Source organism: Diabrotica virgifera, chromosome 1, assembly GCF_917563875.1.
Source record: "Diabrotica virgifera virgifera chromosome 1, PGI_DIABVI_V3a".
NCBI classification, from domain to species: domain Eukaryota; kingdom Metazoa; phylum Arthropoda; class Insecta; order Coleoptera; family Chrysomelidae; genus Diabrotica; species Diabrotica virgifera.
In genome coordinates, this window is record NC_065443.1 from 305,130,420 (window position 1) to 305,157,187 (window position 26,768).

Below are 26,768 nucleotides of genomic sequence, written 5' to 3' on the forward strand. Positions count from 1 at the left end.
AAAAATCATTTTGTAATCGTGATATTAGTATTCATCTACGAACTAGAATGTTAAAATGCTATGTATTCAGTACTTTGCTCTACGGTGTTGAGTCATGGACTCTTAAACAGAGGAATATTAAAAATCTTGAAAGCTTTGAGATGTGGTGCTACCGCCGTATACTAAGAATAAGTTGGGTGGATAAAATTACAAATGAAGAAGTAATACGCAGAATAAATAACAAGCCAGAAGTTCTACTGAATATAAAAAAGAGAAAACTTGAATACTTAGGCCACCTGATGAGGGGACAAAAGTACACATTCCTACAAAACATAATGCAAGGAAAAATCCAAGGACGAAGAAATCCAGGCCGTAGAAGAATGTCCTGGATGAGAAATTTGAGAGAGTGGTTTGGCTGTACCACTAACGAATTGTTCAAAACAGCAGTAAATAAAATTAGAATCGCCCTAATGATATCCAATCTCCGATAGGAGAGGCACTCAAAGAAGAAGAAGAAGAAGAAGCTTAATAAGCTTAAAGTGGACTCGCAGTGTTTTCTACCAAATTTTAATCTTTTGGATTTAAACGTGGAAAATTTGATGTCATTTTTCAAGGAACATTTAGTTGAAAGGCTTACCGCGCTACAGAAGACAAATACATTGGCAGCATATAGGAGATCTTTTACCAGTTGAATTTTTATTTGCAGATATCATTAATCACTAAAGTAAACAAAGAGGGACAGAGAGAACTGAACTTTGGGCCATATCTTTTGTTTAAATTTAATTTCACTAATATCCATTGTTGACTTCTTCCTTCTTGTATGTAGGATTAGCCTGTTTCTTATTCAATATTAACCTCCTAAATTATTTAAATTATCGCACCATCTTTTTTTGGTCTGCCAATACTTCTTCGTCCATTTGGTGACTTATCTCGTGCTATTCGTACTGTCCTATCCTCTGCCATCCTACTAAGGTGTCCGTTCCACTCCTGTTTCCGTTTTGTCACCCATCCATTTATGTCTTCTACATTCCATGACCTTCTTATGTTTTCGCTTCTCTCCCTATCTAATAGACTTTCCCTGATATTCGTCGAAGTATTTTCAACTCGTTTGTTTCTAGTAGTCGTCTCGTTTTAGATGTGTCAAGTGTTGTCTCCGCCGTGTATGGCAATATAGGTCTAATTGCTGCTTTATAGATTATTGCTTTTGTGTCTTGTCTTAGGTGTTTCTTCTTCCAGATGGTGCCATTAAGAGATTCTGCCGCTTTACTTGCTTTTAAACTTTGTTGTCGTACTTCCTCTTCAACATCACCGTAACTGGTTATATCTATTCCCATATATCTAAACCTTGCTTCCTGCTTTATTATTTTCCCATCAACTTCGATTTTACATCGTAGTGGGTATTTAGATGTCATACATTTGGTTTTTTCTGCTGATATTATCATATTGCATATCTTGACTGTTGTATTGAAGAGGTGTGTTAATCTTTGGAGATCGTCTTCTGTCTCGGCGATTAATGCGGCGTCGTCTGCATAACATATAATATTTGGATATCTTTGTTTTCCATTCTGTAACCATGACCTTTATGTACTGCTTCTATTATTTCGTCCATTATTATATTAAAGAGCAGTGGGCTTAACGAGTCACCTTGTCTGACTCCGCTTTGTACTGGTATAAACTGTGTTAGTTTATACATTGTTGACTTAATGCATTAAAAATCTTAAAAACAGATGAAAAAATGACAGGTGAGAAGTAGAATTACTTACATTTGGATGATGAATACTAATCATAGATGGAGCTATCGATATATTAACAGGCTGCCACTGTTCTCGCGGAACTGCGGCCACCAACCTATCTATAGATTCGTTCAAGATGTCCATTCCAGTGGCTGCGGACACTTGCGTGGATCCTAAATACTGGGCTCGGAGAATCTTTTTTGGTTCTTCCATTGGTGTTGGAAAAGACTGAGCTGAAAAATCAAATACAAGAAGATTGATATGGTAAAACTGAAAAAGAAATCTTGTATCCTAGATGTGCGGTGTAGATTTAGGCATAAAACATTTAAGTGTACTGTTTAAAGCAAACAATTCTAAGACAGATATACTTACAAACAAAAATTTGAGAATTTCTAGCTGGACGTCTGTGTTCTGTCGGTAAATTATTTGGTCTAGTCGCTAGAGATTTACCATTTACATCGATAGCTTTTCCTAAATTCTGTTGCAAACTTCTTTCGATCATTATCTTCTTGCATATGTCCCTTAGTGTGTTGGCGATGGTTCTGGCGGGCATGTCGCACCTGAACACGTGACACATGTGCTTGCGTGTGGTTCTATCCCTTGCTACATACGCGAAATCCCTAAAATGGACATCCTTCAATCAATAACTGTATAGAAAAATACAAGATTCTGTTGAAAAAAGTTTTTTTCTACGTGAGATATTTACTAAATGCTTCTTCTCATAGCCTATAGCCGGCACTACTGTACATAGTGATGTAAAATTTCCGGGAAGATTCAAACGCCGGAAAGTTTCCAGAAACTTTCCGGGAATATTGGAAACTTTTGGAAACTTATGGAAATATTGTATTTTTTCTTGTTAGTCTATTGTATGTTAGTGTGTATTGTATGTATGTTGTATGTCTATTGTATGTTAGTTCTGCAAAAATGTTTTCTTTTTTGTCAATAAACTTGGGATGGTTGGGTAATATTTTGTCTACACACTGCTTAGCTAATATATATTATGCTCTTTACCAGTGATGCTTTGTCCTGTTAAAAGAATCAAGTAAGTTGGCAGCATAGTGCACAGGCTTCAATGCCATTTTATTTTTTTTTCTAATTTAGATATAAGCAATCCTTTTCCTCGGGCTTACTGATTGGAAGTAATGGAATATTCTCGGTAAAAATATTTGCGGACATGCCTCGACAACCTGGGATATTTTAAACATATTATTGCCTTTCAATAAAGTAATCCATTTTACAATAATTATTATTGGTGTTAGCTACTTTTTCTACTTTTTGCAACTTTATTCAAAATATTTCATCATCCAGACAGTTTTATTTAAAATTCCGTGAAAATTTTAAATTTTCTCCCTGCATGACCATAAGCATTTGTAAAGCACTTTCAAACACAATAAGGCTCTTTTACAAATTAAGGATGGAACCCGATCTAGTTTTTACAGAAAGTTTTAATGATATAGCTTTATTGTAGTTTTGAAGCTAGATTGTATTAAATCGGGCAAGAGATATGTGGGAATTAGTTACCTTTTTAACAATTTCTTTACAACATGCCTCAACATTTTTAAGAGAATGTATGTTCATCAAATCAGACACCAGCAAATTTAATGTATGAGAAACACAGGAATATGCTTGAATAAAATTATATTTGTTTTTTTTTTTTGTCAAAATGATCCATTGGTGCTGCATTGTCTGTAACAAACCCACAAAATTTTTCTGGCCGACTTCCTTTATATTATTTATTATTTCTTTTGAAATATATTCAGCTGTGTCCCTTTCACATTCTGTAAAAAGTGTTAAATATACACATTACTGGTTCCGGTGTTGTCAAAGCAGCGTTTAGACACCGCTATAAATCGCAGCAATTTATCGATATCAATCCAGTTGTTTCAATTTATTGTAACGATCGAGTTGTTTCAGTTTATAAGGCAGCGTTTAGACACAGCGATAAATCCGTGCAATTTATCGATATCAATCGAGTTGTTTCAATTTATCGTTGTGTAAATCGTAGCTATTTATCGTCGCAATAAAATGCTCGCATTTACCACGGCGCCTAAACGCCACTTAATTGATCGCAACAATTTATCGCAGCGTATAAACAGCTTTAAAAAATCAATAAATCGTAGCAATTTATCGTCACAATAAATTGCTCGCATATATCGCGGCGTCTAAACGCCCTTAAAGTTAATAACAGATTGGTTTCTTATATTTGACCATCCATCACACTGAATGCCTAATGTAAATGTTTTATATTCTCAAAAGTTCTCGGAAATATTATGAAATGTTCTCGGAAACATTCTAGAAAAATTCTCGGAAATATTCTCGAGAATTTTCCATTGAAAGTTTCCAGGAATATTCGCGGTCAGGAGAATATTTCCATTTTTTATAGGCGAATATTCTCGGAAACTTTCCAATGTTCGCGAATATTCGCTTGGAAATATTCTCGACTCACATCACTAACTGTACATAAAACAACTCTTTTATGAAGACAACAGTTGTTACAATAATAAATACCAATATTGCTTAGAGTGATCTAGAATTGTTTCTTCCATCTTTCTTCTAGAGGGCAGACCATCTTCTATAGGATGATTTTGACTCAATTAAATAAGTAAAAAATATAAGAAAACAAAAAATATAAAAAAATATTCACCGACTTCACAATATTGAACTAAAATGTTTGTAATATGAAATAAGCTGGTATATTCTGAACTCGAAAATGAAAAATGATATGTCAAAGTTTTATCGTTTCAGTTATTAGGTCATTAAAAAGCTATATCTCCTTCTTCTTCATTCTCTTTATAAGCAATCGATACTTCTACGGAAGGTTGTCACTCCATCTTTTGCGCGGTAGTCTGATACTTCTCAGACTCATCACCTCCGTTCTTTGACCTCTTACAAGGCGTCGTATTTTCATTTGCAGACAACAAAACCATGTTACATTTCTTTCGAAAAGCGTTCCCAGTGATCTTTTTTTTTATTCTTCTTATAAGTAAAAGAAGCTATACAATCTACAAATTTACCTTTCTCTGTTTTTTCCAAGCAGGCAGCGCAGCAAAAACAGAAAAACAACATTGAAATATAGCCCTTGTTAGTATTTATCTTTACCTTACCTCCCATTATCTCTTCCTACACCCCAAACTCTGATAGTGTGGATTGGCTGAGTATTTAAAACTGTCAAATTCTCCGGGTCAAACAACTTCAAGGAACCTTCGTCTAAATCCATAAATAAATCTTTACCCTGAGAAAAAGAAAAACAATTTTACAACTTTTTAAAACAACATAACCTCACTTAGCCTAACTTTTTTATATTATAATCATAGAGTTATATATTAGCCTAGAGAGAGTGTCATTCAGAGCGAAGTGACGACACCATCTTTTTTATTTGGATTAGTGCTGTTTCACTCTTACGCATAGTAAAGCTGCGACAGTTGTCCTCCCCTTCCCGACCTATACTCACACTTAATGTCATCTTAGTTTCTCGATACAATATGTTAGAAAGAGATGCCGCAAACCAGTCCATGAGATCTTGTCGTCAGAAGCGCGGAAGGTAGGCTCACTCTATGTTAATATATACCTCTATGATTATAATATGTATATTTTTCTATTTTTAGTAGTTATCATTGAGCGATATCTACAAATAAAAGAAATTGGGGGAAAACAATAACAACAAAAACAATAAAAGGACAGAAAAATTTATGATGAATGAAATCTTAACCTAATGGACAAAAGACGAAAATTGGTAACTCTGATGTAGAAAATATAAGAATTAAGACAGGCTTAAAAAATAAACAATATTCCCCTCATAATCTAGAAGAGAATACTGGAAACAGAATAATATACATCCAGTGATAACTGAATAAGAATGTGGGAAAATACAGACTCCATGAACATAAAAAGAAAGAAGTAACTCATACAATACTCTTGGGAAAATGAAAGAGAACTTGCTACTCCGATGAATATATGTTTCATTATACAGGGTGTCCCGAAAAGATTGGTCATAAATTGTACCACAGATTCTGGGTTCAAAAATAGGTTGATTGAACCTTACCTTAGTACAAATGTGCACATAAAAAAAGTTACAGCCCTTTAAAGTTACAAAATGAAAATAAATTTTTTCCAATACATCGAAAACAATTAGAGATTTTTTACTGAAAATGAACATGTGGCATTCTTATTGTAGGAGCATCATGAAAAAAAAATTATAGTGAAATTTGTGCATCTCATAAAAAATTTATGGGGGTTTGTTCCCTTAAACTCCCCTAAACTTTTGTGTATGTTCCTATTAAATTATTATTGTAGTACTATTAGTTAAACATAATATATGGTTAAGTACGATTATGGAGACGTGGTAATAATATGAAAAATTTATAATTTACATTTTTATAATATGAAAAAATACTAAGAGCCAAAAAAGTTTTAAATACACTGTGTTTAACTAATGGTACCGCAATAAAAGTTTAATTGGAACGAAACCCCCATAAAATTTTTAATTTCAATATTACTTTTTTTTTCAAGATGTTTCTACCATAAGAATGTCCATTTTCAGTAAAAAATCTCTAATAGTTTTCGATAAATTGGAAAAAAATTATTTTCATTTTGTAACTTTAAAGGGCTGTAACTTTTTTTATGTGCACATTTGTACTAAGGTACAGTCTGTCTAATTTACTTACCGTTGCACGTCATTATCTACGCCAGAAATCTAAGTTGACAGTTACTAAATATAAAAAAATCCTGAATTCATTTTAAATCAAATAGATCACATAATTATTGTAAACGTGGATTATACAACAAAACAAATTAATATTCAATGTAAATAAATAAAAACTTTAGAAATAGAGAACAATAATTAAGTTACAATCTTACGTTAAAGTAAATAATCAAAACAGTAAATTAAATACTTATAGTAAAGAATATAAACAAATATGAAGTGTCATCACCGCAACTGTCAAATAAATGTTACCAATTTATTTCTAATATGTCACCTTCGTTCGATTACAGTTACAGTGTGTTCCGGGCAAAAATGTGCTTCATAAAAACGCTTTATAATCCATTTATACAAATTAAATGAAACATATTATTGTGTATTTCTTTAGGTTAACATTAATAGAAATCTTCAAATATTATTTCTACGCGTATATAATAAAATATGTCTAGTGGCTGTAATTCCAGTGTACTAGGCAAAATGATTCTAAAAAAGAACACACCTACCGCCTAAATATTTCGTGTTGTTCAGTGTTGGTATCATGTGACATCACAGGCTATGACGCGGATGACGTGCAACGGTAAGTAAATTAGACTATTTAAGTATAAGTAAGGTTCAATCAACCTATTTTTGAACCCAGAATCTGTGGTATAATTTAGGACAAATCTTTTCGGGACAACCTATATTAACACGAGAGTTTTATGAGAATATAAATTTGGACTAATACTTACATCTCCCCACCTTCCAACAACGTCCAATAAGTCATTCTTGCCTAAAGAGAGATCGACTATGCATTTATTTACAGCTTTACTGCTTCGCTCCGGAGTCAGGTCGTCTTCCGAAATCTCCACCCATCCGAGAGATCTCACAGCAAATCTGATGGGACGTTCTTTGCAATCTTGGTCTGGTTTCGAAGGAAAACTCCTTCGTCTGTAATAAAAATTATCATTTGACTGCTTTTGTCTCCATGCGCGATTTTTAGGCTGGATAAACAAACAGGTTTTTATTTTAAAATTAAAACAATTATATTCACTAAAAATGTATCCAAAACAAAAATATGATCACAAACAACACAAAGAACAATAAATTCATAACGACCAACGTCAGTCATTCGTTATTTCTGGAATGGAATATGAAGAGACAATCAAATGGAAAACTTAACGCAAAGCTGAGAAGCTGAGAAGCTATAGTACTCTTTTCTAAGGCATAATTGTATCAAGAAGGTACTTCGAAATAATTGATGGATTCGACCGTTACTTGATGGAAGTTCATTTTATCTAACAATAAAACACTGAAAACGTTTGTTTTCTATACTTCCACAAAATTTATTACGACTATGTGACTACAGATGTTTCGGCAGAATGCTTTTCTCAAGTGATTTAGATTACTATGAGTTTGCCTTTTTAAAGTCTTTAACTGAAGAGGTTGAGGAGTGGGAAGCTGTTCGTCTCGAGTTGGTCATTCAGAATTATATCTGTATTTTTCAATTTATTAATTTCCATAGATTCTAATAAAGATAGCTTAAGGCCTTTATTTTGAATATGCAGAATTTGAACTGTTCATTAAAAGAATGATTATGATCTAGAAGGTGAAGTGCGTATGTAGAAGTGTGTGTTTTTCTATTGTTGAAAGCTCTTTTGTGTTCTGCTATCCGTTTGTCAAAGGTTCTGCCAGTTTGACCGATGTAAGTTTTCGGACAGTCACCACAAGTTAGTTTGTAAACACCACTCAGTAGTTGTTTTCTCTTTCGGCTCTTATTGTTCTTAATATATTTGCTTAAGTTGTTGTTAGTTCTGAAAGCTGGTGTTATTCCTTTCTTTTTTTATGTATCTGGCCATTTTTGTTGTTATCTGGCCAGTATGTGTGATAGAGCAGAAGGTACTGGGTTCTTTCTGTGGTGGTGGATAGACTAATTTCAAGGCTTTCTTATGGAGTTTTTGGTTTAAAATTTTGTTAATTGTTTGTTCGTTATAGCCATTGTTTACTGCTATTTGTTTAATGATGTTCAATTCTATCTCGAAGTTATTTTTTGACATGGGAATTTCTGTCAGTCTATGTATCATGCTATGGTAGGCTGCTAATTTGTGTTGTGTAGGATGGGATGATGAATTGTGTATAGTTGTGTCAGTATGGGTAGGTTTATGATATATGGAGAACTCATGTTTGTTGTGTAGTCTTTCTAGATGTAACAATTACCAGACTACACAACAAACATGAGTTCTCCGTATATCATAAACCTACCCACACTGACACAACTATACACAATTCATCATCCCATCCTACACAACACAAATAAGCAGCCTACCGTAGTATGATACATAGACTGACAGAAATTCCCAGGTCAAAAAATAACTTCGAGATAGAACTGAACATCATTAAACAAATAGCAGTAAACAATGGCTATAACGAACAAACAATTAACAAAATTTAAACCAAAAATTCCATAAGAAAGCCCTGAAATTAGTCTATCCACCACCACAGAAAGAACTCAGTACGTTCTGCTCTATCACATATACTGGCAAGATAACAACAAAAATAGCCAGATACATAAAAAAGAAAGGAATAACACCAGCTTTCAGAACTAACAACAACTTAAGCAAATATATTAAGAACAATAAGAGCCGAAAGAGAAAACAACTACAGAGTGGTGTTTACAAACTAACTTTTGGTGGTTGTCCGAAAACTTACATCGGTCAAACTGACCGAACCTTTGACAAACGGATAGCAGAACACAAAAGGGCTTTCAACAATAGAAAAACAGACACTTCTACATACGCACTTCACCTTCTAGATCATAATCATTCTTTTAATGAACAGTTTCAAATTCTGCATATTCAAAATAAAGGCCTTAAGCTATCTTTCTTAGAATCTATGCAAAATTAATAAATTGAAAAATACAAATATAATTCTGAATGACCAACTCGAGGCAAACAGCTCCTCACTCCTCAACCTCTTCAGTTAAAGATTTTAAAAAGGCAAACCCATAGTAATCTAAATCACTTGAGAAATGCACTCTGCCGAAACAGCTGTAGTCACATAGTTGTTATAAATTTTGCGGAAGTATAGAAAACAAACGTTTTCAGTGTACTTAGAAATTTTTCATGAAAGCATTCGAAGACATCTGCAAATGTGGTCTACTAAATAACTGAAAAACCAGCTTAAATAAGGGAACTAGTTTCAATACTGCTGTAAATACAAACTTAAACTGTCCGTACAGTACAAGGAAACAAAGTAGATAAGTTTTTCATTTATTTATGCTTGAACTGAAAAGATATTATAGCTGTCTTCTATGGCTTTAATGAAAATTAGTATAGTATACAATTGACCTCATTATTGGTACATTGACTTCTTCTCTTCATAGGTGCCATGTCTTTTGAAGTCTGCAATTATCATGCAAATTCTGTGCCTTCATGCTAGAAGGGCCAATGTCAATTTTTTGCTGTTTTGTCGATGGCAAACTCAAATGTTTGCTCTTGTCAGTGGCAGATCTAGACATTTGGATTGGGAGGAGAAATTTGCCTTAAAGGGGGGAACTTCCACTAAAACACCAACCAAAAGACATAAAAAAGATAAACCCAAACTATATAAAAGACATAAAAGATAAAACAACTTATATGCATTAAGTTCACTTAATTTTCCTAACTAGCCTATTTATTAGTTGGAATTTGTCTGTCTGTGTTTTAAGTTTCATTGCCTGATGTGGTATTCCCACTGACCAGTGGTCAATCCTTATAAATTATGTAGGATAAGTAGGATAGAAAATGTTAAGTAGATAGGTATAGGAAAATATATTGTAAAATAAATGAGCAAAATTGGTGAATCGGCGAATGAGCCTGAAGGGCCCGTAGTCATACAACTCCAAAGAAAAAAAAAGTTTCATGTCAGCTAATATATTTTTTCCACCTACCTCTACAGAAAGTATACTTTTCCGGACCTGATTGTAGGGAGCAAAGTTGTACTTTTCCTCCCTAGGGAGGAAAATATTTTTCCTCCCTAGGGAGGAAAAGTAAAAGTGACGTCATGGTATTTCATTCATGAAATATAACTTATTGACGCCCTGCACAATATCTATTTTCTATTACGTAAGTATCTATACATTTTAACGTTTATTTAAAAACACTCCTTATTTTGCACAATGGTAAAAAACAGTAAATTGTTATTCTGATTTAACAATGTTTACATTAATAATTTGACTTATATTTGACAGTTGACAGTTATATTGTACCTACTTGTTTTAGTTTTAATAAATTTTGTTGGTTAGTTACATAAATAAATTACGTAAAAATGAAAAAATGACTTGTTATTTGAGGAAGGTGGAAAAACCATATGTATAACATGGGAGTAAAGTGCCTTTTCCTCCCTTGAATGATTACTGCCCTCCGCTACGCGTCGGGCAGTAAACTTCATTCTCGGGAGGAAAAGTAGCACTTTCCTCCCTTGTTACACAAATAGCTATTACGTTTCAACAATTTTTGTTCCTTTAATTTTGGACCTTGCTAAGGGGGAGATTTCCCCATTTTCCTCCCCGTAGATCGGCCACTGGCTCTTGTACACTTATAATTAATAATAATATAATCAAGCGTACAAGAGCAAGCAGAATCACCATTGCACTAATCTATAGCTTTTTGGTTGAATTTATCATGGACAAAACGAAACTGCAAAAAATTGACATTGGCCCGTTTAGCAACAAGCCACAGAATTCATCTTTGTTATAGGCTTAATGATTTAGAGTATTTTATGGTCAATTCTTTAATGTTTGATAACAAGTTATGTTAGATAACAATCTTCTCTTCCCATACTAATCACCCATTAACACATATCTCAACTTGCAATTTCTTTTCAACTTCTTTACTGCCTACCCCACTATCCCATCCCTAACACAGTTTTGATTCTTCTATTTTCCTATTCTTCATATTTTTCTCCACTCCTAGTCATTTCTGGTTTGACCTTGTGTCTCTGTCTCTTTTTCAGGTCCTCTATATCTCATCTCACCATTTCTTTCATAATTTATTTAAATGGCTCTTATTATTATTAATCCTTAAATCGGTCTGGTTTATTGTCTCTTTGGAATGTTCTTCACACTCACTTATCCTGTTGCCTGTTATGTTACTTACTCATTTTCTCTCATCTCCGCTTACAATAATAAAAAACACCATACATCCAATCACTCTGGTCTGTCATATATATCACTTTCCTTACTTAGTAACATTCTGTCACTTCTTTCTTTTTAGATTCTTAGACTTTACTTAACAATAGGATACTGCACACCTATATCCATTACGACCCATTCAGTCAAACTTCTTTCAGACTATAACATTTAAGTTTTATTGCATTCACTATTCTTCTTTTTTCATCTATCTTTTCATTTCCATTCATATCAGGCAACTTCCAATATCCATTTATCCCAATTTAAAATAAATTTTTTCACATTTTTCATTTGTTTGATTTCAGTTACAATCACATACGTTCATAAAGTTCTGCACTTAAATATATTTCATTTAATTCAGTCTGTTCACTCCACTATCACCAATAGAAATCAATCTCATACTTTTCTATTTCATATACTCATTCAATTTAGATTCTTCTTTACATACTGACACCAACCCACAATTTGACCTATATTGGTAGCTCTCATTCTAATTATTTTATTCACTATTCTACGTTGGTAGACTATCAAGATACATTACTTCCAATTCATTCAGTCCTTTCAAAACTACATAAAGATGAATTAGACTTTATGTCACATAGTTTAATTTTATTATATTATTACATACTTTCATTCATTTCACAATACTATATACAATCATATCCTTCACACATATATCTACCACACTAACAGTAATCTTTAGTTATTTAATTTTGTTAACAACTATTTTCCAACTTTTAACAGACATAATTATTCATTACAATAGTATAATAATAAATTTAACACAATAAATAGCCACCTTTTGTATATATACTGTTTTCTCGCAATATTCTACCGTTTACCTTCAACCTGTTGCCTGCTTGCCTTGTTAGGCAACCAACATTTCATCACTTAAAAAAATACTCTTAAATTCTGGTTTTCTCGGCTTGTTTAGCTTTGTTTTTCCACGCAAGTCTAATTATCTTTTATTATGTAGTGTATTTCCTTGTTTCAACAAAACTCAACTTTCATCTCGTCATTTCACATCCGATGACGTCACAACTTAAACCACGTAATATATCTGCATTAAATTTAATGAATCTATAAGTTATTCTGGAATAGAGAGTTGCTAATTTAAACTTTACAGTAGATTTTATTATTCAAATAATTTAAATTATTTTTGCAGACAAACCTTCGTATTTTATTAAAAAATCCAAAATCAAATGAAACTTTAACCAAAAATTGGCTTTATCTTGTCATGTCATGTCACCCTTGTCAAATTGTATATCCACTTCATAATTTCTCAGTTGGTCTGTGCCCATTGAATTGGCAAGTACCTAGTATCTTCGAGAAGGGAACCATGGCACCCTTTTAGCATGTGTTCCACTTTATCCATTAACATCGACTTGTAGTCATAACATTTTAACATATTACATTATGTAAACCATATATGATGATGTTAACACTATTTACAGTGTGCTAGTTTCAAAATACTCGGCAGGATGTAAGTATTCCCACATTTTTCATTTTAACAGTCACATTTTTAACCTTTTGCTTTAAACTAACGTGGAAATACTTCATTCTAGGCACTGAAGATGTTCTGTTTAGAACGAAAACGTTCTGCAATCGATGACATTTTATAGTTTTAAATAAACGATTTTATACCAGAATACATCTCGAAGTTTTTACTTCTGTATTGGTTTTTTAAACTATGGTATACAGCCAACTATTGGGATTTTCCCATTGAATTTTTTTTTTTTAATGTTTCTAAGACTGGACCTAAGATAGTCCAAAAAACCTGACTCGAGTTAGTACTTGTCACAACAGGTGTGACACAATGTATATTAAATGTACAGGTAAATGTTTTCTGACATAATTCTGAAAGGTCCTTGTGTAAGCAGAAATTCGTGTTGACGTGTAATGTGAAATAACTCGATTCAGCATTATTTCACGTAACGTGAGCGTGAGCAACTTTACATCAGTTGCGGAGATTTACGTTACAGGGCTAATCTCGCTAATGGAGCTCGGTCGCCGTATTACGCACATTTGAGGTTTGAACCTTCAAAATAGTTCCTACCGTTACCAGAACTCAACAGCTCAGTATTTCTGTAATACCTATACCAAAAACTAAATAAAAAACACCCTAATTGCAAAATAATATTAATAAAATCACTCACTTTAATGCTATTTCTTCTTTCCTCTTTCTGTCGTCACCGTCCAAATTTAATGCTGAACTAGTACTGCTCCGCGTTACTGATAAATTATTCTCAAACGACGAAATTAGGTTTCCGTCCTTCAGATTTAGTTTGGAATTGGATTTTTCTAGTTTATTATTTTCTACAAGAGGGATTTCTCTTTGGATGGTACCGCTTTTTATGTGCCAATAGTACGGACCATCGTTATCTGTAAAAGAAATCATGAAATCGCTTAATTACTTCTATAGTGACATTAGCAGGAGTTAAAAATTTGGCAACGCACCGACGAAAAAAAAAAAATCACGTTACGAAAGTATCAAGAATAAGCGCCGGACGCCACTTGCTATTTGTAGTCGCGAGATTGTTTTGTCGCGAAGATTGAACACATTGTTTCAAATACAAGTCGATCCACGATTATTTAGTCGCAAATGGATTGACTCGTACTTGAAACAATGTGTTCAATCTTCGCGACAAAACAATAGCGCGACTACAAATCGCAAGTGGAGTCCGACGCTAAGTATTTCAACTTATTCCATCACAGGATAAGCCTGATGCAGAATCATAAATCAATGACATTTTTCTTTTATGTAAAACGTTCCAAATACCAAAACAAATGCTCCAGGATTAAAGAGGTTTAAGACAATCAAAAACAAACTAAATATAAATAAAACTCCAGAGTTTGACCTTACCAAAGGCTCACTCAAGAAAATAATAAGTAGACAACAATGATATTCAATTAGGTACTATGAGTCGGATACTTCTATGGAAGGTTTTATCAATTTTTATTCCGAAACCTGGAAAACTTCGAACGGATGTAACATTGTCTAAGCTTCGTAACTTCGTAAAACTATGATTCCTAAACAACAATTCGGCTTAAGAAAGAGATATAGATCATGAACTGAAAAGTCTCAGATACAAAATACACCATTATAATAAAAATTAAAATCTAAAAGGGAAGTTCCCTAGGTTGGCTGTATACCATATAGTTAAAAAACTCTAACAAGAAGTAAAACCACTTCTATGTAAATTGGTATATTTATTAAAACTTAAAAATCCCAATGGATTGAATAAAATATGTCCAATTCAGAACGTTTTCAGACCTATCGGTCCATCATCAGTGAATGTGTATACTTGCTAAATAGCCCCAGAACCAAACAATGGTTGAATTTAAAATTCGATTTACATTATTTAAAAATAATATTCAACAGGCTAAACGCCGATGTTACAGGATATTGCCTATGGGAACATGGTGAAACCCTACCAAAACCTCAATCAACCATCTTAGGCCAACTTTGACTATTATAGTATATATTGACATAGTCAAAGTTGGCCTAAGATGGTTGATTGAGGTTTTGGTAGGGTTTCACCATGTTCCCATAGGCAATATCCTGTAACATCGGCGTTTAGCCTGTTGAATATTATTTTTAAATAATGTAAATCGAATTTTAAATTCAACCATTGTTTGGTTCTGGGGCTATTTAGCAAGTATGCACATTCACTGATGATGGACCGATAGGTCTGAAAACGTTCTGAATTGGACATATTTTATTCAATCCATTGGGATTTTTAAGTTTTAATAAATATACCAATTTACATAGAAGTGGTTTTACTTCTTGTTAGAGTTTTTTAAAAATTAAAATGGTAAATAATTATTTAAATCTGAAACTTTTCTAGTTAAAAACTCTTTGTGGTACATCCTTAATATGCGAATTTTACAATTTATAAGACAGCAGACGACGAATATAGAAAACAAAAAGCACTCCACTATATGTTTTTTCCACTCCACATTCCGTTTCCATTCGTCTAGCAAAAGGACAGAAAGAAATTTCCTAGTACTCAAATCTGAGTAAAGATAGAAAAGTAAAAGACGGTTTTTTGCTTGCTTTCGATTCACAGGGGTGCACAATCCCTGGACAGCTGTTTCTGCCTTACAGGCTTCCTCAACAGCGCTAGCGTGCACACCTCTGAATCGAAAACCAGCCAGCCCATCTATTTAAGGGAAATTTCAAAGATCATTTGAAATCCACATTGGGACGCAATTCAGCGACATCTCTTAAATGAACTGAAAAGTCTCAAATACAGAATCCAACATTATAATAAAAATTAATAATTTTAGATAATAATGGAAAAGTTTCAGATTTAAATTATTATTTACCATTTTAATTTTTATTATAATGGTGGATTCTGTATCTGAGACTTTTCAGTTCATTTAATAGATGTCGCTGAATTGCGTGCCAATGTGAATTTCAAACGATATTTGAAATTTACCTTAAATAGATCTTTTGAAATAGATGAGGCTTTTCGCTTCAGAGGTGTGTACGGTAGCTCTGCTGAGGAAGCCTGTAAGGCAGAAACAGCTGTCCAGGGATTGTGCACCCCTGTGAATCGAAAGCAAGCAAAAAACCGTCTTTTACTCTTCAGATATAGATTAATTAGGCAGATACTTCCAGCAGTGGGCAAAATAAATTAATATCTCTCGGCAAGGTCGGACTTGGTGGTCATTTATTCATGTTAAAAAAATCACTCCCTCATACAGTCTACTTTACCATCGGATCCCACATTAAAGAAAGATATTCTGCTGTGAACTATGGACATCTATCAACAGAAATCAATTTGATTTAAGAAGAAGTACTACAGAGCAGTTTCCTTGGCCTACTTCCTTTTCTTATGTCCTGATCTGGAACTGACCTCCCAACAAACAATCAAACAATCACAAGCGCAGTTGTTATTCTAAATGGTCAAAATATGCCTCGATCCGATACTGTTAAGTACTTGGGGATGTACCTGAACAAAGGATTCACTCGAAGAAGAAATTATCCGCAACACGAGAAAGTAATTTGGTCTGAAATCTAGTAAATATTACTGGTTCCTGGGAAGACAGTCAAAACGTAGTTTAAAACAATTTTTAAAACTCTTTGTGTATAAAATAGTCTTCAATCAACACGAACCCTACCGAAATGTAGATTGGATGCACATGTGATCTAATATGGCTGAAGTATTACGGAAAACAAGCAGGATTCAATTCCAACTTATCACAGGCTTAGTTACTGGACATGCGCCCGTCAAGAGCCACCTGCATAGAATAGGATTGTTTCATGGAAACTGAAGAACTCTCTAGCAGAGCATCTGAAACAACAACCATATCTTGCATGGCTGCTAATCGTTAGATCGGAGATGACAAACACTCTTCGGATACTACCGAGTGCCTCCAAAACTATATGGTAGCCATCCTCTAGACTAGACTATACATGTGTAAGTTGGTAAAGGGTTCCAGAATCCCGGAATGGGTATCATGAAGAAATGGAACATGTACGATAAGACAACTGATGAAGGAATTATCACAAATGCACTTTGGATAAACAGTGAAATTCGTGACAATTTTTAAGTTGCTACGGCAATAAAAGGGATGGGTGAATACATCAGCCGATGCTTAGAAAAATTGGAGGGCCATACTTTACTGACTGTAAATAGTAAATACAATTACTTTAGATGCAAGGCAGTTCGTTTTTAAATACGGTTCACCACAGAGAAATCCTGGATAGCAATAAGAAATTAAATAACAATAGGGGCATTAGTACCACAGTAAAAAAGCTTTACAACGAACAGAAAAGTTGTGTGTGGTATAAATAAACATATAAAAGAAGTAGATTTTAGTAATGACTGCACTATACCTTCGTGTTTCTCCCATCCGGGCGGCAGTTCATTTTGACTATCCCATTCCTTTTCGGGAGAATTATTTGTGTCTATTTGGTCTATATTCTTTTGACATTTTCTCATTGGTACCGCATACAGATCATTCGTTATATTACCTACGATGTGTTGGATGCCGTTCTCATCTTCTTTGGTCATTTTCTCGAACAAGCTAAAAATACAAAAATATAAAGACATGGTAGGATATAAATACGAGGTGAATGTATAACGACGAGGCAAATAAAAGTACTATAGTGCACACTACTCACATGACAATTTGTGTAATACTGGTCCATAAACTAGAACAAGGATTATGTAGCAATATGGCTGTTATTAATTTTTTTGATTTTTCAGTTTTTTTGCGGAATTCTTCTAAAAATTATTAGTAGATCTTTTGTATATACCCTACATATATGATCAGTTCAACAGAACCAGAGCTGTCATACTAATTACCGTACTTGGAAATTTTAAATTTTAATTTAAAATTGGAATTGAACTGTTAAATAAAATGACTTACAAGTAGGCAATGCCAATATTTCGCAGCGATTTAGACATTTTCTAAAGATTTCTCCAAAGCAATTATATGCGGTATCTCCGCTATGCCACCCGCAAGAGAAACTCATCATCAAAAATTCGGGTTCATTTGGCCCGTTGATAGCACTCTGCGAGAGCCCCTGTCTTTATACAATCATCACTAGGTAGGGAATCTGCAAACAAACACCGGAGGTAGCTATTTCCCATAATACTGGGTTCCTAAACTAAAAGAAAAACCCTTTCAGAGTCACATCGATCAGCCTGGTCCAAAGTTTGAGTTTCCTGCCCTCCCTGTAATTCCGAAGTGGCCGGGACCCGGGACCAGTTAAACTCCACCTCTCTCATAGTAGGATATCGATATGGAATCGCTCATCAACCAATACCCTTGTTAAATCCATACTACCCCGGGGACAATCCTCCAGACCTCTCTGTCACTCCTCGATTCCCTCACACGCAACATCCTTCCGTACAGCTTGCTTATGGTGAAAGAAGACAAATAAGTCGATACTGTTCGACTCCTTTAGGTAGGAGTACAGCCTTTAGATTTTCCAAGGCTCCGGAAACACCTGTGCCTCAAGCGGGGCATTCATGTGACCCAAAAGCCATGCAGTTTTCGATCATTCCAGAGATTTAACCGCTTCTGGCTGGCCCTCCACATTCCTCCTCATAAAACCTCTAGCTTCTCGTTCAGCGGTATATCGTACGGACGATACCCTTTGAAATGCTTCACTACAATTTTATACATTTCTTCTCCTTCTCAGAGGTACTCGTCCAACTTGCTACACAGGTTCCTGTAGTGCGTCATCTCGGCTCGGATCGTCGGATTCTTCTTCCGAGGCCTGTGGCCTGTACTCTCTTTCTCTTATTCGCTACCTATAACTGTCTTCGACCCCACGCCCTTGTCGGCGCATGAGAGCCCCTGACTAAGGTACTGGCGAAGATACTGCCTTGCAGTTCGGCGTTGGATCGTCAAAGGCTAGAGGAAAACATTGATTAAAAATTATTTGATCTTCCTGCACCTTACTCTTAACCATATGTTGCATGTTACAAGTTGCAAAAAAATTATTACTTAATTTCGATTATTCAACATTTTATCTAAAAGGAAAGATGTTGAACAAGGCGATGACAGTATGCCAGACTCACTAATGGTATGATATGGTATGATAAGACCGATATCGTTTTCAATATATTTTGAAAATACACCAATTTTCAAAAAAGAAGCTTTTCTACTTTGTTTTTAATTGGTAAATATTATTCCGTTACATCTACCTTAATTAATTCCAGTTTAGAATAGGTAGAAAAGTTTTTAGTCCAACCCAAAACATATAAACTTTGTTTACAATCTGAATATCAAGTAGTATTTGCCATATTGCCATTCCGTAGAAGCGTTTAAATGAAATTGTTTATTAAAGTTTGTCCTAGTTTATGGAATTACCGATAAACATTCCAAAATGACAAGGTCGCAATAAAATCAGCTTTTTCTTCTAGCTTGTACTACACAGAAAAATACAGACAGTAAAAATAGAGCTATAATTTCGATTGGTTATGATTTTTAGGTGAATAAAATATTTTTGTACTTAGAGCAAATGAAAATTTTAAATGTAAACAAGCAATCGTATTATTACGTACTAAAAATATTCAGTCCAGGAAGTAGTTTCTAAATTATTTACAGATATGGAGTAGTTAGAAGATGTTTGCAGACGGTGATCTTGATTGATATAATTTTTTGGAATAATAAAACTCAATGTATCTATGTAAAAGTTTATGTTCTATGTTTAATATTGTATTGATATTGAGTTCTAGCTATTCAGCACATACGTGGAAAATATAACGCAACGATTATAGCAGAAATCAAGAATGATCTGCGGAAACAAAAGTAACAAAACAAACAGAAACATATCAATCAAGAACATAAAATATATGAACATAGATCAGTTTAAATATCTAGGAATTGATCTTTCCAGTGGATACAATCAGGCAAAAGATTTAGAAAATCTTATGATCAAAATGATCAGCATTATGTCACGATGTTTAAGAGATGTAGATTAAAATAACAGATACATGAGAGTTGACAACAAAGGCTAGACGAGATTTGAATCATGTATCTTATGATCTATGGCATAGAAACTAAAGGAAATGGCATAGAAATGAACAGATTAAGAAGTATAACAAGCAAAACTAGAATATATTACGTAAAAAACAAATATACAAAGACGCAAGTGGAGTGCAACATGTAGTAATATGGGTAAGATAGACGCCCATGGTAAAGCCACTTAAGAAACGATACCTTCGCGATCAACATCAAGGTGGTTTTAGGTCTGGCCGATCAACAACACAAAAGAATTTTGTGCTACAGCAAATACTAGATAAAACCAACGAGTTCAATATCGACACCTACCCCAAACACATATCGTAGTGCGACAGGGTGTGCTGGCGTGTCTCATTTTCAAGATAGTATAGTAAAAGGCCGTTAGAGAGACCAGAAGAGGCATGTCCCGTACCAAAACTAACCGTACAACATGCAAGCTAGAAGAAATGCATCCTACTTTCTCAAATACCTCAAAATATATGGGACTGCAAATAAAGGAGAAAAAAACCTTCCTCTTCTGAGAATTATATTCATTTCTCTGTACAGATCAGAAACTTTTTTTCTTGCAAAAATGATACTTATATGTATAAAGTAAAAAAATTTCTAGTTATGATTAGCTCTAAAACTGTTTAAATAAGCTCGATTTTATTATGTAAAAGTGCATAATATTGTCTATTACATACTTTTCCCAGACAGTAGAACTTTCACTCAACTCCTTATCAGACATAGAATTTCCATTCCACTCATTACCCCTACAACAAATAATATATACTACTGTTTGGTAAAGCCTTTTTGTTGAACAAAATCCGTTATCCAATGATACTTTCACTGTAAAAAAATCAAAAAAATACAAGGTTGAAATAAAGTCAATTGGCTGGGTTAATTTCAAATTACTGTATTTTAGCGAAAACTGCATCAAAATGAGTTTAGTTAAGCTCAAAATGTTTGTTTTCCATTGTACGATATAGTTCTCATTAACATGGTACTAAATTTATTAACCTCATATTACCGAAAAATCGTTATAAACAAATTCGATTGGTTTTTACACCTAAATAATTGTATACTTTAAACTTATATAACTTGTCTGATATATTCGATAATTTGTTATTTTTTAATAATTAATTTGCAATATCTCGGTTTCTAATGAACCGATTTTACTTTTTCAAAGTTTGTTTGGTTTGTTTTTATAAAAGAAATAAAATATAATTCGAAAAAAGGGTACATCTCTATTAGTTATATGCATTTAAACAATTAAATTGTTAATAACAAATTCTTTCCCAAAAATTCGGATTATCATGTTGAAGAACATTTAGTAGAACAACACAATAAAAGTTAAAGTAGGGATGAACTAACTGACCCAATTGAAGCTGACAATGGGATAGACAGGGGGATTCCATGAATCCTTTATTGTTTAACCTGATCCTGTATGAAATAATAAAAAAAGTAATAACTAAAAAAGGATACCAAATGGGAGAAAAACAACTTAAAATAATCTGCTATGCAGACCATTCAATACTAATCTCTCAAAGTGAAGATGATTTACAACTTATGATGCACCAATTTAATTTAACCGCCAGAAAATTTAACATGTCAATTTCCCCAAAAAAAGACAAAATGCATGGTTATAACAGCAAATCCAATAAGATGTAAATTGGAGCTGGAGGGTCAGATAAAAGAACAAGTGATGGAGTTTTAAATATCTAGGCATCACACTATCTAGCTACGGAAAGCTCGAAATAGAATTGGAAGATTAATATTAATATAAGTGAATAGAGCAAACAGAGCCGCATGTTGCCTAAATAACACAATATGGAGAAATAAAAATATCGGAACAGAAATGAAAGACACAATTTACAAAACAGTCATCAGACCAATAATGACATACGCGGAAGAACCACTACCTGACTCAGAAAGGACAAAAAGATTGCTCTAAACAGCGGAGATAAAAACTCTTCGAAAAATCGATGGTAAGGCACTATGGAACAGAGCTAGAACTACAGATATATGACGGAGATGCAAGATGAAGAACGTTTCATATCATTAATATCTGGGTAAGAAACAGAAGAGTGGAATGGAATGACCACATAAGCCGAATGACAACAAATAGGGTAGTAAGGACTGCGAGAGACGGTTCCCCCCTAATAGGAAGACGATCAGTGGGAATACCACGAAAACGATGGGACGACAAATTACTGGATAGTCTGGGCTGATTATCGGAGAATAGGCCATTTTTGGGAAAAGTTATTTACCAGCAATTTTATTGCTGGAATCGAAACTTATGATTGTATATATTAATAATATAGATATGCAAAGTCCGCAGATAGTGTGCTACTTTTTTTATAAACAAAATGGCGCCCAAAAATCGTGTTTTTTTCAATTTTTGCTCTATAACTCCAAAGATTTTAACTTTTAGACCAAAAACACCCAAATAAAAATTCACCGCAATTAAATTCTGCATAGAGACGTGTTTTTTCCGATTTACTTCGACGAAAACTTTCCCCGGAAAAAGCGGGTTTTTCCAACAAAATCTTTAATTTTCAACTAAACTTTTAGATAAGTAGTTGTTAATCCATAATTAAATAACTTGGTAACGTAAAAGCCCTTTCCGAATATATTATAATTTCAGAAGCCGATGGAAATTTAATGAATAGTTTAGCAACACTTGAAATGTTAATTAAAAATTTACGGTCACTATAATAACGACAATAATTATGATTCATAAGAATAACTATGATTTTTTCATAAAAAGACACATACCTATCTAATGTACTTTACAGAATTGAAATTGGACTATTTAAGCGGCCTCAGAAATATTTTAAAATTATAATAGAATATCTCAGGAAATATTAAACTACATTAAATTGTGAAAACGGTATTCGAAAGACAGCGGCAGGACGCTTCTTTTAGAAGAAAAAACGTTTAATTATGACGAGTGGTTCCTGAGACACAACCGGTCAAAGTTGACCGAAATTTACGGCAAAGATATAAACAATAGGATCATAATTTTCAAACCATCACCTTTTTATTTTTGTCCTCTTTCTCCACACCAATTTTCATATCTTTAAAATCCTCATAACATATATTATTATAATAAAAACTATCGATAATACGTGTGAAAATTGCCAAAAATAGCAAAATTCCAATCAAAAATTAGGTTGGAGAAAATGTAACCCTCAAAGTTCAAAATCGGTATACGTTAAAAAAATGCATTTTCTCGGCTTCCCGTGGAGCAATTTCTTTCATTATTTTTTTGTTCTCAAGTAACTCGAATAGAGCCATCGAACTAACGCATTATTAAATGTCAAACTTGCTTTTTTTTGTTATAATAAATTAATTTATTTATTATAACACAATATTTTAATTTGTTTAAATAAAAATTGTTTAAATAATTATACAGCTTTCAAATGAGAATATTTATGTTTTTAACTTTAAAAGGTACACTTGTAGTAAGTTTATCTAAAAAAAGCCTACAACTGGAAAAAATATGTAATTTTCTGTTCTTATAAATAAATTAATATATTATAACAAAACAAAAGCAAGTTTGACATTTAATAATGCGTTAGTTCGATGGCTCTACTCGAGTTATTAGGGAACAAAAAAAGAATGAAGAAAATTGCTCCATGGGAAGCCGAGAAAATGCATTTTGTTAACGTATACCGATTTTGAACTTTGAGGGTTACATTTTCTCCAACCTAATTTTTGATTGGAATTTTGCTATTTTTGGCAATTTTCACACGTATTATCGATAGTTTTTATTATAATAATATATGTTATGAGGATTCTAAAGATATGAAAATTGGTGTGGAGAAAGAGGACAAAAATAAAAAGGTGATGGTTTGAAAATTATGATCCTATTGTTTATATCTTTGCCGTAAATTCCGGTCAACTTTGACCGGTTATATCTCAGGAACCACTCGTCATAATTAAACGTTTTTTCTTTTAAAGGAAGCGTCCTGCCGCTGTCTTTCGAATACCGTTTTCACAATTTAATTTAGTTTAATATTTCCCGAGATATTCTATTTGTTTATAAACCAAAAAATTGTTTATAATTTTAAAATATTCCTGAGGCCGCTTAAATAGTCCAATTTTAATTCTGTAAAGTACATTAGATAGGTATAGTGTCTTTTTATGAAAAAACTCTTATTCTTATGCATCGCAATTATTGTCGTTATTATAGCGACCGTAAATTTTTAATTAACATTTTAATTGTTGCTAAACTGTTCATTCAATTTCCATAGACTTCTGGAATTATAATACATACGGAAAGGGCTTTTACGTTACCAAGTTATTTAATTATTGATTAACAACTACTTATCTAAAAGTTTAGTTGAAAATTAAAGATTTTGTTGGAAAAACCCGCTTTTTCCGGGGAAAGTTTTCGTCGAAGTAAATCGGGAAAAACACGTCTCTATGCAGAATTTAATTGCGGTGAATTTTTATTTGAGTGTTTTTGGTCTAAAGTTAAAATCTTTGGAGTTATTAAGCAAAAATTGAAAAAAACACGATTTTCGGGCGCCATTTTGTTTATAAAAAAAGTAGCACACTATCTGCGGACTTTGCATATCTATATTATTAATACATACAATAATAAGACTCGATTCCAGCAATAAAACTGCTGGTAAATAACTTTTCCTTGTATTTTGCTAATTAGCCCAGAGTATGGAGACACATTGAAAAAACAGACAGCGTCATGTCTATACAAAAGAAGATGTTGAAGATTCGGATTCAGCGGAATCCAAAACGAGGCCCATCCATTCGCCCCTAGCTACTATCACTGGTATCTCTGAAAGAATGCAAATGAACGGAAGTTCATAGAGATTTCTTTTTAGTTTGTTGATTAAAAAATAGTTTTCATTAAACAACGCCAAATAGTAAACCAGCAAGCTCTCCATGATAGAGGATCACCCAATCACCCCACACCCCGTAGAAGAACACTTTTCAGAGCGAGACAGCGCAAAGAATAATAATTATGAAGTATAGAATGCATATATATCAATTGGAAAATCTGTAATTAGCATTTATTTTTATCATTAGTAGTTTTAAATTCATTTTAGTAGTAAAATAATGATTCTTGTATATAAAACAACGTATAAAATGGGCAAGTAACGAGAAATTAATGACTTTTCTAAAAAAATAAATAAAAATAACTAATGACACATGTGCATCAAGACTATAAAAAAGACATTAGTATCAGTGGATAACATCAATTTTAAAAACAATTTATAGGACGAGACACCACATTTATAAATCGAAAAAAACTTGTAGTCCTGGTTGAGAATCCACTCCAGTAGAAAAATTTTTCTGATTCAGTTTCTTCCGAGGATTCCTGTCTAAAAATGTCCCGTTAAACAAATCTGAAATTGTTTAAACAATTTTTTAAACAAATACCAAAAAAATACCTTTTTGCCCCGGAAAACATTTTTTTAGGTTTTTGGGTTAAATATACTAAATAAAAAGGGTCTCTTGTCATTTTTCTCAAAAGTTGATAGTTTTTAAGTTATAAGCGATTTAAAATTCGAAAAATGCGAAATGAGGCATTTTTGAGGCTTGAAAACTCATACGTAAGTTAATATTTTTGAGGTTACCAAGTACCTAAGTCGAACTTTATACATTCAGTTTCAAGATTCTAGAGAGTAATCGAGGTTTATTTCAATTTAACCATTGTTTTTTTGTGGAGTAGTAAGTCTAGTGGACGCGCATAATTAACATTAAAAAATAATGGTTTAACCCTTTAACGCTCTCTGGTAGCTATATATACCATAAGCTATCATGGCCCTTTTTGTCATCAGAGTTGCGGTAAAAACAATCCTTATAGGCACAGTCGATAAAATGAATGTTTGCTGGTAGGTGTGAATACCGAAAACCTATATGGTGCGTGGCAATCATGTGCTGTTCACAAAACTGGTATGATAAACTACCAGTGCGCCTTTCTGCAACAGTCTATGTAAAAATCGTTCAATTTTAGTTTTGTTTTTTTGCACAAGTGTCATTTGGAATAAAATACTTGGACAAAAATTGAAGGTAAGTGTTAAGTGTACTTTTTTCATTATTTTTAACTAGCAGATAATTTTTTAAAAGCACTGGAATAGTTATTGCAAGAATAAATATGTTTTGTCAGAATTCTAACCCCAAAATTTATTGTTTTTATTTATCCCGGTGTACAAACAATTTTTATTTCTTAGTTTTGAAACTTATAACAATTATTAAACAATATTGTGGCAACAAATTTCTATAAAAATCTTGTTGTTTCACATTAGCGATAGGAAAATATTTTTAATCATTTTGAGGATTGTACCAAATAAGAGGATATTTTTTCACATACTAAACCAAAAAATCTCGAGATCGTAGTTTACGTCCAATACTAAAATTTTTACGGATACATTGAAGCAAAGTTTAGTATTTATTTGCCAGACAAGGTTCTATAAGACTTTAAATGATTTATTAGGCTTATTTGTCATTACAATTTTTCCAGTACATTATTCAGGTTTGGTTAGATTTTTCCAGTACATTATTCCTATGTTTTTTTAAATGTATAAAAACCGACCGCTTACTACAGAAGCTGAACTCCAGTATAGTAAACCATCTAAGTGATGAAGAGTATTGTCTTTCCGAATTTGATGGCGATGAGAATGCGGATGACAATTTCCCTGAGACAAGCTCAATTTCCAGAACTCCGTCACAATCCTCGACTATTAGTATCGACAGCCAGCCGACATGTTCCAGTACT

General features: G+C 33.2%; 1 protein-coding gene across 4 annotated transcripts in view; it reads right to left on the minus strand.

The window, feature by feature from the left end:
- LOC126885824 (protein Fe65 homolog) overlaps positions 1 to 26,768 on the minus strand; it is a 162,284-nt gene that overhangs the window by 21,453 nt on the left and 114,063 nt on the right. For 3 of the 4 annotated variants that reach the window (XM_050652586.1, XM_050652578.1, XM_050652571.1), the window contains 7 exons: positions 20,725 to 20,793; positions 17,400 to 17,590; positions 13,711 to 13,936; positions 7,140 to 7,338; positions 4,817 to 4,944; positions 2,085 to 2,332; positions 1,743 to 1,945 (listed from right to left, as the gene is read on the minus strand). In XM_050652586.1, coding sequence (XP_050508543.1) covers positions 1,743 to 1,945; positions 2,085 to 2,332; positions 4,817 to 4,944; positions 7,140 to 7,338; positions 13,711 to 13,936; positions 17,400 to 17,590; positions 20,725 to 20,793 — 1,264 coding nt within the window. The remainder of the gene's footprint in view (positions 1 to 1,742; positions 1,946 to 2,084; positions 2,333 to 4,816; positions 4,945 to 7,139; positions 7,339 to 13,710; positions 13,937 to 17,399; positions 17,591 to 20,724; positions 20,794 to 26,768) is intronic. The other variant, XM_050652583.1, reaches the window with a different exon arrangement.